Source organism: Rhinolophus sinicus, linkage group LG03 (assembly GCF_036562045.2).
Source record: "Rhinolophus sinicus isolate RSC01 linkage group LG03, ASM3656204v1, whole genome shotgun sequence".
In the NCBI taxonomy this organism is placed as follows: domain Eukaryota; kingdom Metazoa; phylum Chordata; class Mammalia; order Chiroptera; family Rhinolophidae; genus Rhinolophus; species Rhinolophus sinicus.
The window spans coordinates 97,161,691-97,178,777 of record NC_133753.1 but is presented as its reverse complement, the minus strand read 5'-3'; the positions used below and the strand labels follow the sequence as shown (position 1 = coordinate 97,178,777).

The 17,087-nt window shown below is 42.7% G+C and overlaps 1 protein-coding gene across 2 annotated transcripts in view; it reads left to right on the top strand.

Moving 5' to 3' along the window:
- NPTN (neuroplastin) overlaps window positions 1–17,087 on the top strand; it is a 63,415-nt gene that overhangs the window by 18,964 nt on the left and 27,364 nt on the right. For both annotated transcript variants that reach the window (XM_019735938.2, XM_019735939.2), the window contains exon 2: window positions 11,988–12,335. In XM_019735938.2, the coding sequence (XP_019591497.1) occupies window positions 11,988–12,335 (348 nt within the window). The remainder of the gene's footprint in view (window positions 1–11,987; window positions 12,336–17,087) is intronic.

Sequence of the window (17,087 nt, the reverse complement as noted above, 5' to 3'; positions counted from 1 at the left end):
CATTTATAGCATGTAGACTTACAGAATATTAGAGCTGAAAGAATCTTAGAAATCATTGATTTCAATCTGATTGTACACACAAGGGAACTGACGTTTTGGGTTTTAACATATGTGTCATATTTGTTATATGTATAGCATCGTATGTTATTAGATGGAATAGTTTCTATACATTAATATACCTTTTTTAAAGTCACAATTTAAATTGATATGTCTAGCATTTTATTACCCTGCAGTTTGGTATTAATTTCTGAAACAGTATCAGAGAGTACCTGATAATACGTTCTAGAGAGTCAGTGCTAGCCTACAGTCTTGGCCTGTTCTGTGCCTGAGTTTATAATTTTACTAGGTATGATAATATTCTCAGACTAAATAGAAAACTACCATTTGCAAATATTAGGGTTCATTGATCTTTGTATAGTACCATTTGAAATCAGGGAAGTAGGGCTTGATTATATACTGCGTACTTTACAGTAAAGCAAGAGATTCTGGTTAATGGGGAAGTTATTTGAGCGAATGGGGGTATAGCTATGAAATACCGTGTTTCCCCGAAAATAAGACCTAACCGGAAAATAAGTCCTAGCATGATTTTTCAGGATGACATCCCCTGAACATAAGCCCTAATGCGTCTTTTGGAGCAAACCTTAATATGAGACCCGCTCTTATTTTTGGGGAAACGTGGTAATACTGAATGTAGGAGAATAGGGCTAAGGATTTATCAGTTTTGAGAGAGAGAGAGAGAGAGAGAGAGAGAGAGAGAGAAACAACTCAGGAATTTGGAGGTACTTTGTAGGACTAGAAACATGTAAATTTGAGACAGTTATTTAACAATCAAAGGGGTTCTTAGAAAATTATTGCTCAGAGTTCTTGGGAAAAGTTTGTAAATCACAAATATACTATGTTTAGAATTGGAATTTAATTGACCTGGAGTTTTACTCTGGGATAGCTCCACTCTAGTTGCTTGATCTTATACAACACAACCTCCAGGTTCCCCATAATGGTAACAGCAAGTTGAATGTATGTTAAGTGTCCATTTAAGAGGGGTGTGAGGGGATGGGATGGGGGAGGTGGGGTGAAATTGCTTATTGTTTTCACAAGGATTTGCTGGTGTCCTTTTTTTTTCTTGTCCTGTTTAAATGTAACACTTTCTTCATGTTACTACCCCTTTTGGGGATGCAAGTGAAATTCCTGGAATGAATTATAATTACATAAATTATTGAGAATTTGGGGCGAACAGTGTGTAAAAGCAAATATTCCTTGAACTCATTTGTTTAATTTCACCATTTAAATAATTTTGCCAGTGTCGTGACTTAAAATAGTGAGAAAGTTTGCAATTTCAGCATATTGTCAGTATGGCCCATAGGTGAGTCAAATTTGTCTCATTTCATAATTTTTAAAAAGTTCACAGTAAGACTCTGTAGTTCTATTGAATGTCCTCAATTTTTTAAATTGAGAGATCATTGGGGCCAAGAGGGGTAAAAGAAATTTCCCATTCCGTGGCATTGTTGAAGTGGGGAATCTCTTGGTCACTTTCCTGGGTGTTGCTGGTCTTATTTTTCCAAAAACCATGTCTGGTTAATCTTTACAGAAATATTGAAGAGGACCAGAAAAGTAGGAAACAGAACATAAACATAGCAGTACTTCATAAACTTTTATCACAGTCAAAAATAGGAGGTACTATTCCTGTGGACTTTTTCTCTAGAATCATTTGGCCTGTGTCAAATTGGCTTTTTTTATTTGTTTGCTTTTCAGTACTCTACTGTAGAGTGGGGTAAGAGTTGGGATGATAGCCTTAGGGTTTAGGCTGAGATTGCATACATTTTCCTTTCTAAAAGTTGAGAAAATTTGGTTGGGATTAAGTATGAACTTTTTCCCAAGAAAAAGCATTTCCCATGATTATCTTTGAACCGAATGTGTGTACTGCTTTTATGAAAGGTTAAGGAGTCTTTGTAAAGGCTAATAGCACCGTGTTTCCCCGAAACTACGACCTAGCCGGACCATCAGCTCTAATGCGTCTTTTGCAGCAAAAATTAATATAAGACCGGATATAAGAATATTATACCTGGTATATTATATATTACCCAGTATTATATATTATACCCAGTATTGCGTTGTACTGTATTATATTAGATTAGATTAGATCCGGTCTTATAGTAAAATAAGACCAGGTCTTATATTAATTTTTGCTGCAAAAGACGCATTAGAGCTGATGGTCCATTTTCGGGGAAACACGGTGGTTCAGACTCATTTTCCATTTGGATTCTTGAAGGAGTTTCCTAACTCTCTTTTTACTTCTCATCCGTCCTTCATAATGCCACCAGTCAGATCAGTCACACAGCTTGTTCTGTAGAAAAAAACTCAAGCTGCTTAGCCTATGGGATGTTTGTCATTTTCCCTAAATTACGAGGTTTTGAGACTATATAGACTATCTTATATTTCTGAGTAGCATGAGTGCTGAATAGGTGCTTGGCATATAAAAGTGATAAAAAACGTTGGATTTTTTCAGCTTTGTCTAGAACTACTCATTCCTGCTACTTCTCAACACTGTGTTTATAACTGTTTCCTTTTAGAGCAAGGGCAACCTCCCTCCCCTCTCCCCACAACTGACAAGGCTAGACCCAGATTTTATGCATAAGCTTTCTGTGTGCACATGAACCCTCTCCCCCCGCAAAATTAGTTATTTCTTCTGTTTCTGTTTTCTTTCGTACATCTGTTAAAAGTGGTCATTATCAGTTGTATTTTAATTATTTTCTGTCTCATGTCTTACAAGTTTGTGCTCTCTTTAGGAGCAAAGTTTATTTTAATTGTCCCTGTACACAGTCCTTAGTAAATTGGCCCTTAATAAATGGTAAATTGAGTTAAAAGCATGCTTTCAATTTGTAGATTGATAAATGGAACAAATACAGGATAAAAGTCAGTATGCAGTCATAGTGAATGACAGTTTTTTAGCTACATTCCCTCTTTTGGTTATGAACACAGACTCAGCTACTAGGAGAATCTTTATATAGTTCAGAAATATCTACATGGCTCCTGAGCCTTTACTTTCCTTCTGTTGAAAAAGCTGAAAAAGTTAATTTCAAGCTAAGTCGTTAGTTGTTGGAATGTGGTCTGTAGACCAGCACTGCAGCTCGCCTGCAGACTTGTTAGAAATGCGCTTTCCTGGGCCGCGCTCACACCCACTGCATTAGAGTCTCTGAAGTTGGGGCCCAGCAGTCTGCACTATTCTAGGATTCTGCCACCTAAGAAAAGGTTTGCCTTTTATGTATAATAACAGAGTTTCCAGTGTGGTTTCTACTGTAAACTATTTGTATTTTGGAAATAATTCATCAGCTGGGAAGACTGGGACTATATTAACCAACATCCTGGGATGTGAGTCCAAGATTGAATTTTCCTGTGTACAAAGTATTGGACACTGTGACTTCTGGGAATGGTTGTTTAAAAGAAGGTCGGGGAGGGGCTTCCCACCTCTTTCAGTTAAAATGTCTTCTAGATTATATCCAGACTATCAGCTTGGACTACTTGTGTTCATCATGCTTGTGAGATACAGGAGGATGAAAGAATGAGATGAGTTGTATTATTTGCTGGAAGAATTAGCTGAATTGTGTTATCTTGAACATTTAAATCCTGATTGGTGATATATTGTCAGGGACAGAGAAGTGAGCTGTTATCAAAAATTATACTGAATCTATAGACAAGTGAATTTCACACAAAAAGTGATTAGTGGAGATTAGCTTTTGATTAGTAATTACCCATGGCTTTGAGAATGGTTTATTTAACTGGAGTATTTAGCCTTTCTAGCATATTGTTTTCATTTTGCCTTTAATAAATCCTAACGAGGGTCAGCTGAGGCATACTTTTAAAATGCTCTGTAACTGTTCCCTCCCCCCTACACCCCCTACCCCCACAAAAGAAAAATTGTTTCTGGCTTCAGAGTTCCATTTGGGTGTAATTCTAGATTGGCCCACAGCTATTTTTGACAGTCTCTTGGGACAAGAGAGCTTGTATGAGCATTTCCTTAAATATGTAAGGGTTTCATTGTTTAAAACCAAACCTTTCATTAAGAACACTCTTTGAGATACAGCTGGTTTACATGCATTTGTCTGTTTCCTTTGGATGAGACAGCCTTGGTTTTTAATGGCTAGCAAAACTAGCTTTCCCTTTGTGTGCTGACCAACAGCTGGAGTACTATTTGTGGGGTTTTTAGGTAGGTTTTCTAAACTTTCCTAAAAAGACTAGTTTGACAGCAGTTTGTGTATTTTTCCATTGGACACATCCTTAGTTTTTAAAAATTAAGGTTATGGTCAGTTTGATGTCACAGTCAAATGGGACCTGATCTATATTTAGCCTCACTTTCTTTGCTCAAGATTAAATTAAAATGCCTCATTCTTCCTTGGCTTGAGGCAGAAATGTTTAGTTTCAAGGAGTGTCTTTAATACTGAAGCTTAAAAGCGTAGACTAAGTGGCTAGGATTTTCTGATCAATAATGTATAAGTAGAGTTTTCAGCCCTTGTTCAAGGATATAGGGTCACAGGCAAGTGTTGCTGAGCCCTGGAGCATGAAGAAATGTGAGGGGTCATTTCTGAGCTGATTGTTCCTTTGCTGTTAAAAATTTCCAGACCCTTCTATTGCTTAGATCATGTGTCAAATTCTGTTTTCATAAGACCTTTTTTTAAACCAGAATTTCAATTTTTAAAATTAATTGCTGGAAACTACCTTATTTAATGTCACTTTCAATTTGAAACTTGTTGAAATTCTTTGGGTCAGTTGTTTTCATTGCTTTTTTTCTTTTGGGAGCTGGAAAAATTCAGAAAAAGCACAATTAGACGTGTGCGAGTCTCTGAGCCCTGTCCCCACCACCCCACTTTCTCCCACACGGCTTTGGAGGTACCTCAACAGAACACCCAGGCTGGCTTAGACCATCTGTTAAATTGCAGAGCAGCGTGCTTGTATAAAAGGCCATCTTATATTATATTTATAGCTGCACCGGTTACAGAGTAATTCTACATACATTTTTCATGTGACTCTCTCCATGAGGTTGAAGAAGTTGAAGAATCCAACCCAGAGGCTGTAAACCACGGCTCCTTTCTCTGTAAGGCGTGCTCTACGCCTGAGAGAGCCTCCGCTATCTGTCCACTCACCCAACAGCCGGACAGTCAAGACTCAGGCTGTATAATCTGGGGTCTGGGACACCCCGTATTATATACAAAATTTTGTTTGTATGTGTTTTCTGGGATGAAAGAAGCACATAGCTTTTTATCATACTTACAACTTTGTTTTGGTCATGGACTTTTAGACCGAAGGATCCAGGTAGATCATGCTTAGACTGTGGGTAGGAATCGACAACAGGACTGAGTGAAAATCCTTGTTGAAGAACAGCCATAACAGATGCGCATCCCTCACCTGTCCTAAGGTAACCTGCCATTTGCATAGAGCTTTACAGTGACAGACAGAACTCGTCCACAGGTAGCACAGGGCTCACGCTATACCGTGCTAAGTAGGAGGCATCCTTGCCATTTGAAGAAACTGCTCCAAGGGTTTAAGTTATGGAGGTAATGATGTAAAAGCTGACATTCCGTTTTAGACCAAAACTAATCTGACATGATCCAAAATCCTGTAAGTACCATTCTGTCTTACATTTTGTGAATTTACAGTTTGGCTTGCCTAATATTCAGTATCTTCCCATATAGCATTGCTGAACAGCTTGATTTGTTATTGGTGGGTTTATTATTTTTTGTTTTTAAGGAGAATTTTGCCTCTTTTTACTCTCATTACCTGTTGGCTTTCCACATTGTTCATAATATCAGATTTAATCGCTTATAACTCTGTAATAACATTTGTTAACTCTCTGAGTCGTGTGGCTGTTTTCATCCCCCCCCCCCCCATTCTAGTTGGCTCTGAGGATAGGATGGAATGAAGAATTCTTTTCATTGCCTTTTGCAATTAGTATTTCTATTCTGGTTCTCAGGCTAAGGTTAATTTTTGTTGTTTCTTGAAGAAGTTTGAATTCTAAGTTGTAATTCATTTGGATGTGAAGTTTTTGCTTCCCAGTCTGAAGGCTACTGCATGTGGCCTATTAAGCATCATCTCTCTGGAGACATAAGAATGCTGGCATTACTGGCTGCCTACTGTATGCCAGGCCTGTTTTCAGCTGTTATTTAATATAATCCTCACAGTAACCCTGTGAGGTTGCCGCTATCATTGGCCCCATTCTGCAGATCAGGGAGAGACTCCGAGAGTTTGTCTTCTGCCTAAGACAGTGATGGTATCTCCAGGCGACCTGCTTTCAATCACTAAACTACATACTGTGTTTCCCTGAAAATAAGACCGAGCCGGACCATCAACTGTAATGCGTCTTTTGGAGCAAAAATTAATATAAGACCTGGTCTTATTTTACTATACTGTAAGACCGGATCTAATCTAATCTAATACAGTACAATGCAATACGGGGTATAGTATATAATACAATATAATACTGGGTAATATAATATAATATAATACTGGGTATAACATAATATAATACAATATAATATAATACAATACCAGGTCTTATATTAATTTTTGCTCCAAAAGACGCATTAGAGCTAATTGTCCAGCTAGGTCTTATTTTTGGGGAAACACCGTAGTCTCTTTTGAACTCGGTTTTCCTATTTCTCCAAAGCAGAAGGCTGGCTAAAATATGCCCGGCAGATTCCTTTAGCTGTTGCGATGGTATAATTTCAGAATAAAGGGTGGGCCTGAGTTTAGAGGCTAGTGATGAGGACAGTGTTAATTTCCAAGCCTTTGTTATGTCTGCCTGATAGAGGCAGCTGTGAAAGGAATAGGTTTGAATTGGGAAAATGCTTTGTAATTGCTGCCATCTCTGTCTACAGATCAGACTAATCCATGAGATCAGACCCATATACCTCCTTCTGGCAGCGAATGAGGTTACCCCATTTCCATCTACTCGCAGCACCTCGGGCCTGCCTTACCCTTTTGGGTACACACGGAATGAGTGCATATGGACTTATGACCTGCCTGTGGTGTTAAGAATAGTTGTAAGTGACTTGTTTCTTAAATTAACAGTAAAGGTAGGCAGGCTGTGTAGTAGCCTGTGTATACAGCCTTGTAGCTGTTCGGAGTTATTTGGACAGATTTGAAATACTGTGCCCATAGCCACAATATTAGTTTGTCCCTCTCAGTCTTCTTTTTGAGGTACGTGATTAGAGAGAGAGGTGGGGATGGGGGCTGGGGAAATACTCCTGTGTCCTTGGCTGTCAGTTCCTCTTTGTTATGAGGCATAAAGCCACCTATAGGGAATTAGTGGTACAGAGGGGCTTGAAGGTAACAGGTGTTAAAAAAAAAAGTGAAAGGTGACAAAAGCGGGCTAGATTTAAAGGCCTGGCCTTGGCAGTAGTAAGCTGAGAGAGAAGGAGACAGTGATTGCCCTGGAGGTAAAAGAATTTTGGCTGTAAAAAATTACGGATGGTCCCTCCTCTGTGGAGTGATGCTAGTTCTTTGCTTCCTTAGGGCGTATGTAAAAGCAGATTTCTTGGGATTGGACTCAGTTTGCTCTTCCGTGTTCCCTTTTGCTGAGAACTCTCAGCTACATATTTACACATCCAGTTTTTCCTGCCAGGGAGCGCCTCCTTTCTCTGGTTGCTGGCCCTAGTTGTCATCTTTGCCTCCCATCCCACACCCCCAGTTATGCAGGTTTCCATTATGCTTTTCCCTGTACTCTGCCTGCCACCCTCCCCCAAGCCAGGGACCAACCACCGTGTCCCTCTTTATCACTGTTGAGCTGATTGCACTGATGCTAGTATTTTTCTCAAACCTGTCTGACATCTGAGCCCAGTTAAGTGTTGCAGTGGGTAGAGATGATGGCAGGGAAGGGGCGGGAGGTGGCTTTTCTGAAGTTAAGCGTTTCCTAAACTATTGGATGACCTTTGGCTCAGAGATCAAACAGATGCTTCTGCTGGCCTCCCAGCCTGAGGCAGATGTGTGCTCTTGTGTGAGGGCTCACATTGGTGTGAACGCCCTTGTAATGACAGGGTGGGCAGGGAGTCAGGCTCTGAGCTGCCTGCCTCCTGATGCTGCTGCTCTGGCCCGCTGGTTCTCTTTTCCTGAATTGGAGCTAATTTTGGATGGATAATGAGATAGATGGTTGCTACAAATAACTGTCCCTTGCTAATTGTGATTTCACAGTACAGACATACCTTGTTTTATTGCGCTTGGCAGATATTGTGTTTTTTACAAATTGAGGGCAAGACCCTACAGCAGCAAAAAGATTTTGACTGGCTTTATTGTGATACTTTGTTGCAGTGGTCTGGAACCCAGGGTTGCTTTTGTTTTTTTCCTTTAACCTCCTGCTAGGAGAAGAAATAGATGTATTTTCATGTTTTTGGTGAGTGCTCAGCTGTCAAGGAATCCTCTGCTTAACTTTGTTTAGAGGCAGTGTGGTGTGCTGGGAAGAAGTGTAGACTAAGCTGAAGACCTGTGTTCTTACGTGGTGGTGGGCAAGTCAGGAACCTGTATCTACATCTGCCCTACGAAACTGAAATTATGTAACAAAATGAGATGTGATGTGTGTGTGGAAGCACTTTGTAAAATGTTAGGTTTAAGAAATTTCAGGTGCCGCCCGCCCTTTATTCATTTGGCACTGACCACAAAACCAGAGAAATGCATCTACTGTGTTTCCCCCAAAATAAGACGGGTTCTTACATTAACTTTTGCTCCAAAAGAGTCATCAGGGCTTATGTTCAGGGGATGTCCTCCTGAGAAATCATGCTGGGGCTTATTTTCCAGTTAGGTCTTATTTTCGGGGAAACGTGGTAATGTCTTTTAAAACTCCTCCTCCTCTGAAGCTAGCTCTCTCAAGAGCGATGGACTTGTCAGAACTAGGGGAAGTTTTGCTTCAGAACCACCTTCTGTTTTCTCACTTTTCTCCTCCCCCACCCCCGCCCCCCACACATGCGCAACGCGCATTAGGAACTCTGTTCCTCTATCTCCGTTCTTTACTAGGATTATAATTTTAAGGAGCCTGTGATCACGCTGTGCTGTGCATTCCAATGGAGGGTCCGCACTTTTCCTCGCCATAAATAATCAATTCATTTTAAGTGGTGACAAAAAATATTTTCAACTTTCAAATAACTACAAACAACTTTTCCAGTCTAGTAAGGCACATTGATTGTAGTTGTGGAAAGTGTTAGGAGACCATACTTTGGCTTTGGATGCACCTGGATTCCACGCCAGACTTTTTCACTATTAGTTTGTGAGTGTGGGCAAAGTACTGAACTTTTTTGGGCCTTAGTTCCCACATCTTTAAGGGGATTATAATGGCATATACCTTACAAGGCTGTTGTGAGGATTGAGATAAAGTGCTTAGCGCATTGTTTAACACATAATTAGAAAATATGTTACTTGTTGATAATACGTCTGATAATAATAGCTTTCAAAGAGCACAGATAGATGTCTGATAGTGTTTTAAAGGATTTTTAATCTTATTTTTAGATAAATTTGTTGCAATGTACATCATATAATTTACTAATTCAAAGGATGTTTTCCTGTATGTAGGTGAAAAATGAGACCAAGGCGACTCAGCACCTTCTTCCTCAGGAGTGTTGCCAGTGCTGTGCGCTGGGTATTGGCTTAGGCAGTTCCTCCGCTGCTTAGGGATTGTGTGGTGGTGGGATTCGTGATTCCACTGGAATTGGATGGGTTTTTGGTGGTTCTCGGCACATTAGCAGGCATGCCTTTTTCATTAGGGTGGTCAGGAGATTGAGAAACAGGCTTAAATCTGTCTGCTTTGAAGTGCAATTCAGAAGAAGGAAAACAATACAAAACAAACCCACTAACAGATATATCTAGAACATAATCAAGTAGCTAATCAGCATTTGAGAGGACATAAGCTCCCCCAGTTCACAGAGAATGTGAGAATAAGGGCCTTTGTGATTTCCACTTAATGATCGAGAGTATGATTAAAACAGTAATAACTCTACTGCTTTTGAGAAATTGACTGGTAACCAGTTTTCTCTGGTTTTTGAACCAGTAATGAAGTGAACGAAACCAGCTTCCTTTACTTTTCATCTATATGAGTTGGTATTGACTTTGGCAGGTGGGCAGGTGGCGGTTTGTGAGACTCAGACCTGACTCCTTGGGTACCATGTTACCTGAAAGTGAGCTCAGGTCTTCCTGCGGTGGCTTGGTGTCTCCTGGGGAATTCTAGAACTTGCCCTGCTTCTGAGAAGGACATCTTCCTGGCTTCTTAGGCGCTCTGGTAGATAGCTCCTTATAAGGAGCTGACACTGACCTGAAGAGGTAGCTTAGAATGGATTCCCAAAGCAGAGCACTGAGTCTAAGGCTGTTCGTCACTGTATTCCTTCTTCCCCGGATTCTGGATGCTGTGTGATTTGAAAGACTAGTATGAATTTGGAGGTCTTAACCTCTACTTGAGTAAGTAGGGTACCTCCCTTAGGGTTCGGTGGTCCATGGGGTGAAGTTTATCTCCAGAGGCAAATACTGCTATGGGTATAAACAGAAAATTGTCCACTAAGTGCCCTCCGTTTGCAGCTATCCCAGTTGCATCCTTGGCATCTGGACTGTAGGAAAACTGTTCATTTAATTCGTACCTTTCCTCGGGGGTGTTTTCAGTCTGATGTTGGTAGATCCTGGCCCCATGCTCTGCTCACTGCAGAGGGGCTGGCTTGGTCCCAAGAGGAATTGCCCAGCCACTCAGTACCTACCGTGTCTTAGCTTCTTGCCGTGTACCATGGGACATTGCCTGAACTGGTAGGAATGCGGAATGAACTATAGGCGGGGTAAATACTGAGAGACTGTACGCTTGCACTGTGATTTCATTTTCTCTGGACCCCACTCGAAGTTCTTCATGTAAGCCTGGAATTTGTTTTTGTTTTTGTCTTTTTTTACTTTCTGCCGTTGCTGCCTTGTCTTATGGAAGTGTGACCTCAAGCAAATTTTGGGCAAGTGAAAGTAGGTTTCAACTTTAATTACTGGGCAGTGCCTGGCAATGTTATTGAGGCCTAGCCTTCACCATAGAGTTTAATTCATCATTATGCATTTTTCATTCTTTTTGAGCTGGCCCCTTGGAGCCAGGCAACTAAACTATGTAAAGAGAGTCTGTGAGTACCACAGTTATTTTTAAGACTGACTTTTCAGGAGGATTTTCTAGTTGTATGGACTTCCAGGATTATGGAGGGCATAGTCCCTCCATTCACTGCCATAGTCGGGTTGCTGTTACTGTTGGTTCCGCTCCTGAGCTGACACCCGTAGTAATTCTCACTCTGACTACAGACTGTCTTGTTCTCCTGTGCCTAAGGGTCTGCTTTCAGGTGGAGGCTGCCTAATCAGGACAGTGGGTGGTTTGTGGGTAATAGGCCTAGGGAAGAACAGGATGTGGGGAAAATCGAACCTGAACTCAGGATGGAATCCTACAGGAGAGAGAGGTTTGCTCCGCTTTCAGTTGAAATTTGAACTCCCAAGACAGTGTGTCAGTAGGTCAGTTACTACTTCTTATCGAGGCCCACAAAAGACACTGTGTCTCTAACAAAATGTTCATCCAAAAGAGAATTCCTGACTTGGCGGATAAACCTACTGCCACCTCCGGTTATCTTTCATCGCTTGTCTGAGTTTGAAAAGGTAATGATTTGTGCCTTAAGGAAAGAGACGCTTCCCCGAGCCCCCAGACTTGCTCACTTCTACCAGCTGGGCCCATTGCTCGACCGCTTTCTAGAGGGCTTGCTTCTGCCTGGCCAGCACCTGTGCTGCCCCAGCTTATAATTAGCCTGCCTTTGCTTTGTAAGCTTCCCAGGGTGGTTCTTCTTCTGAAAGCTTGTATGAAATGCTATTTACTGTCTCTTCATAGTTTAAAAATGAATCCTTTTTGTTCTTTGCAACTCATTTGCTTTTTTCTTTTCTTTAAATTACTATTAACACCTGTTGATTCTTTTTTTTTCTGATTGGCCTGTCACTGCATTCCTGCTCCCCCCTCCCTCTAGCTGGGTTTGTCAAGTCGCCCATGTCAGAAACTAAGCTCACTGGGGACGCCTTTGAGCTGTACTGTGACGTGGTCGGGAGCCCCACGCCAGAGATCCAGTGGTGGTACGCAGAAGTCAACCGAGCAGAGTCTTTCAGACAGCTGTGGGACGGTGCTCGGAAGCGCCGTGTCACCGTAAACACCGCCTACGGGTCAAACGGCGTGAGTGTGCTGAGAATAACCCGGCTCACCTTGGAGGACTCTGGGACTTACGAGTGCAGGGCCAGCAACGACCCCAAGAGGAATGACTTGAGGCAAAACCCCTCCATAACATGGATTCGAGCCCAGGCCACCATAAGCGTCCTGCAGAGTGAGTCCAGCACCCTACAGTAGCAGTACTGTAGTCCTTAGAGGTGGCCCGATGCCCCTTCCCTTCTGCTTCCTTCCCTCTTCCCCGGCTATGACCACTCACCCCACCCCTGTCTCGTTTTTTCAAACCCACGACCCTACTGGTTGTAGTGTACGAAAACATCTGTGGCAACTTTTTTTCCCTTCTTTGCCGTCCTCCTTACCTCCCTTACTCCTCACCCCTTCTCTGTGTCTTTCTCCTCAGGAACAAAGAACTTGGGGAAATGCGTAACTATCCAAAATCAAAATCATCTGCATTGGGAAGAGGTGGGGAGGGAATACTGGGGAGGCTTAAAAAAAAAAAAAAAAAAAAACCACTCAAAACTTCCCCAAACCAGGCAGTCAAACCAGGGTAGTGTTGAATTGTTTCTTTCCTTCCCCTTTAATTTTGTAGTAGGTGTCCTGCTATCCTTTTGCTGATTTATTCTCTGGTGCCTTTCTAGTTTTGTTTCTCTCCCCAATCTAACTACTTTTTATTTCTTCTGTTCATCTGTTTGAAGCTCTCTGAATAGCTGCCTTCACCTCTGTGGTTTTCAGTTTGTGTCTGCCCAGCCTCTCCCCTCACTGTGACTCGGTGTCATCCTGTCTGTGATGGGGGTGTCACCGTGGATGCGATGTGGTGATGTGTGTTGGTTGTCGGGTGGCATGTTGCTTGGATATTCCTGTAGTCCCAGCTCTTTCTTTTCTAAAACAGTGGCATGTGCTTCTCTGATATCAGCCCTGCACTGCTGTACGCTCCTCACTGGTCCTGCCATCTGGTCTCCTGTCCTCTGAAAAGCAGCAGCCTGACATTGCCTCCATGCGTCTTGCTATGGAGGAGCCAGGGGACTCTAAGCGGCAAAGTATGTTCTTAGAACCCATCGTGCTGTTTCGAAGTCAGTTGCATCTAATCCCTGTTCACAACCGGTTTGACTCTGAGGGCTGATGGTTGGCACCGTGTCCTCGTTCCAGAGGCTGGTTACCCCAGAAATAGTTGGGAAGCCACTCACATTAGCCTCTTCTTGTGTCTTGAAAAAAAGAGGAAAGTAGATTCCAGCCCTGTTCCTCTGAGCGGTGAGGGTGAGCTGAGCGGCTGGCTCAGAGTCCTGCCCTCATCTGGGTGGCAGGTACAAGGGAAACCCCGACCGGTAGACAAGGCTCTTTTGTTTCCGGGACGTCTCTTGCTGCTTGTATGGTGGGAGCAGCTGGAGGGAGAAGCCATCACAGAGCCGAGCTCCCAGCCACGGAGACTTCTAGTCCCATATCTGACCTGATTCTAATGGAGGGAATTCTCTAGTTAACGGAAAGGTTTACTGCATTTTTCACCTTCTCTTCAAGGACCCAGAGACCTATAGCCAGTTCTGGCTTAAAGAACTCACTGATTTAGAGAAAGTAAATAAAAATAGTAAAATACATTTAGGAGGAATTTGGAAAAAACACAGTAGGTTATATGACATGGGCTCTGAATCTATATAGTTATATGGAAAACAGCAAATTAGTTATCTGCCCTTTATAGTAACTCAGAAGATGCCTATGAAGCAAAGAGGCTGCTGCAGTCGGCACTATTGGATCAGAGAAGCTGCTTCTGGAAAGGGGAAAAGAAAACTTTGTCTGTGTGAAAATGGGGAACTTTAACCCAGCAATTTTTCTTTTATTTAACAGTTTTTTTCCCTTGCACGCCTCCTTCTCCTGCCCCCTTGCTCCTTTCCTTATAAAAGCAGAATGACCCAAGTGGCCACAGAGGTGTGCAGAAGTTGGTAGGCATGGACTGGGCCGGGCATTTGATATTTATTCCCGGAGCCTGACACAAGTAAACTCACAGTTAAAGATCATGCCTTGGGGATAGGAGGAGATAAGACTTTGGGGTAACTACCTACCAGTCCCAAGAGTATACAGCATTCCCTGGTGTACTTGGAAATAGGCTTCCTTTCTTACAGGGGTCTGCATGTGGTTGGATGAAACCCTGGCTAGTTGGGTCTCTCCCCAGACTTCCTATCAGTCAGTTAACCCCACTTAATTTGGAGAGAGCCAGGCTGCTGCTTCCTTTTTTTTAAACACCCTGAATTGCATCCTGACTAGATCGTTTTATTATCTCAGCATCCCCAGGGATATTTGCCTCCAGGGGGACGTTGAAGTCTTCCAAGAATGACCTACTGGCAGTGCTTTGCTCCAAAGCTCCTTGAGAAACGTAGGACAGGAAGCAAAATGTGTCCAATGTTTAGGGACCAAGGCCATAGCATCGTTCTTCTACATGTGAATGATGGCTAGCATGAGGGTCTCCTGCCCCCCGCTTCTAAGGAGGAGTCTGTGGCAGGTAAATTTTGAGCTCCTAAATGGTCATCTTTCTTGGACTTTCATGGGCATTGCTCGGCCACAGAAATAAAAGCCCCACCTTCATCCTGGTGCAGAATGCAGAGGTGGCCCGTGGCCGAGGAGGTTGGTCTGGCACTGGTTTCCACATACAACCGTCACAGGAGGTGACCTCACTGCCCTCCTGGGGTGCAGAATCCTATTGAAACCTATTTCAGATGCCCACTCGCTCCCCGCTGACTCTCCTGGATCTTTAACACTTAAGGGCACAAACGCTTTCCTTTGTCTTCTAAGAATTCTTGACAGAGAGTCCACCAGGTTGCTGTCGTCAACTTCTTAATGTCCCTGAGCGCAGTGGTCCTGTGTATCGCCACAGGTAAGAGCAGCTTTACATCGGCCTCCTTGTACGGAACCATCCGGAAGCTGTCAGCCTCATCCTCAGAGCTGCCCTTTCTCAGTGCAGCCTGAGAGGAAGAACCAGGGGGAGGGTCCCACATGGGACAGAAAATGAAATTGGGTAATAAAAATTCAGTAAAAACCTGCAAGTGTGTTTGGGTTTTAATGTTGCCTTTATATTTTTTAATTTCTGTGGAGTACTGGTTCTCTTTCTCTTTTGTTTTGCTTGGTTTTGATTTTCCTTGGAATTGTGATGCTTTCTGCTGATGGTGTGTGTGCGCCTTCCGTTGCAGGGTTCCCAGCTGCTCTGCTCCACTTACGGCCCAGGGACTTGGCTTCTGTCCAGTGTGTTTTGGAAACCTTGGGACACCACTGCGCTAACGTGCTCACGTGCATCTGCTTCTGTCTTAGTGGCTGCCACGCCTCCATTATCTGTACATAGAGACCCTGTTTGGTGTTACCAATAAGGACCAGTGCTGAGTGGAAGATAACCATGTCCTGCCAGAATTGGACAATAGTGAGAACCAGTTTAATGGAGCAAACCTGAGGCTTTGCTTCCTCTGTCACACGCCTCTCTGATGATAGGAGCTGTGCAGCCAGCGGTGCTACCTCGGTGAGGACGTCCTTGGGCATTACGTTTTCCACGTGTCCATGGCTTCTCCATCCTCTCCCCTCCCTGCTCAGTGAACACAGCATGTTCCAGGGCGGGAGAGAGTGCTGTCCTCAGGCTTAGGCCTCACAGGCCGTGTCAGTGAGCTGCTACAGGCTGGGAGAGCAAGCAGCCAGTACAGGGAAGTTGGAAGTCAGGAAGGGAGTTCTGGGATTTCTGGGAACGAACAGGCAAGCAAACAAGTACCTTTAATTGTGGATGGGAAAGGATGGCTAACTTAGACTTCACCTGAAAACGTTTGACCCAAAGTGGAAAAAGAGCTAAGCTTGGGAAAGGATTAAAGATAACCAACAACAGCAAAAGACACAGAAACATCTTGAATTTAATATAATGATGGAATTCAAAGTGCTTTAAGGTTGAACCTTCCAGGGATGATATAGTGTGCCTTAAAAATTTTCTTTCCATTGTGTTATAATATTTGTGATCCCAGGTTATCTTAGCCCAGGATAGAACCAGAAGATAAAATATGTAACTTACCCTTGGGTGGAAGGTGTGGGGGTATATTGGGGTTGGGGGCAGGGCTAGAGGATTCAGTCAGATGTGTTTTCTAGACCAAGCTCTGCCACTAATAATAATTGTGGCCTTGCAGAAGGCTTTTTACCTTTTCTAGCTCTTAAAGAGTGAGATTCCATGAACTCTGAGAGCCTTTCAGCTTGAAAATTTTAGGAGCCCATGATACCAACACATGTTGCATTCTAGTTCTACTTAATTATCTCAGAATGGAATGTGTTTTAAGGTATAATTCTGAAAGAAATTTGTTTTGGGAATAAATATGGGCTGGAGAGAACTGATGGTTCCCTAAGAATTTTCCCTCGGCAAAATTTGGAAAATGCAGTAGATTTCCAACAGGAAATTTGCTTTTAGGATCTACATTGTCTTTTTCTGTATAATTAATGGCCATGGCTGGTTTGCCATAGGTTTATCAGATTTAAATGTGGGCGAACCCATACATGTGTTATCTGATTATTGCTACTATTGTTCCAAAGCCTAGTGTCTCCGTAGAGAGTTTATTAGTTACATAAATGATACTGACTTTGTCTTCAGAACTGCAAGGTGGAGCCTGGTTTTCTATTTGAGGCCGAATTGGTTGGTGGTTCTTATATCATAAAACGGTGGTATTCAAAAGTGTAAGTGGATTGTTGCCAGTACAAGCACCTGTAATACTCCCATTCTTTTCACGTCTAGGCCAACTGGTCTTCAGGCTGTTGTCTGCGCTAGTGGTCATTTGCTTATAATCATTGTTTTTCCTTTCTTGACTTTCTCCAAAGTGATAAAGTGAAATTCCTCATGTGGTCCTGTCTGCCCTCCCTCTTCTTCTAGTCTCCCCATCCTTCCCCATCCAACTTTCAGGCCAGGGCT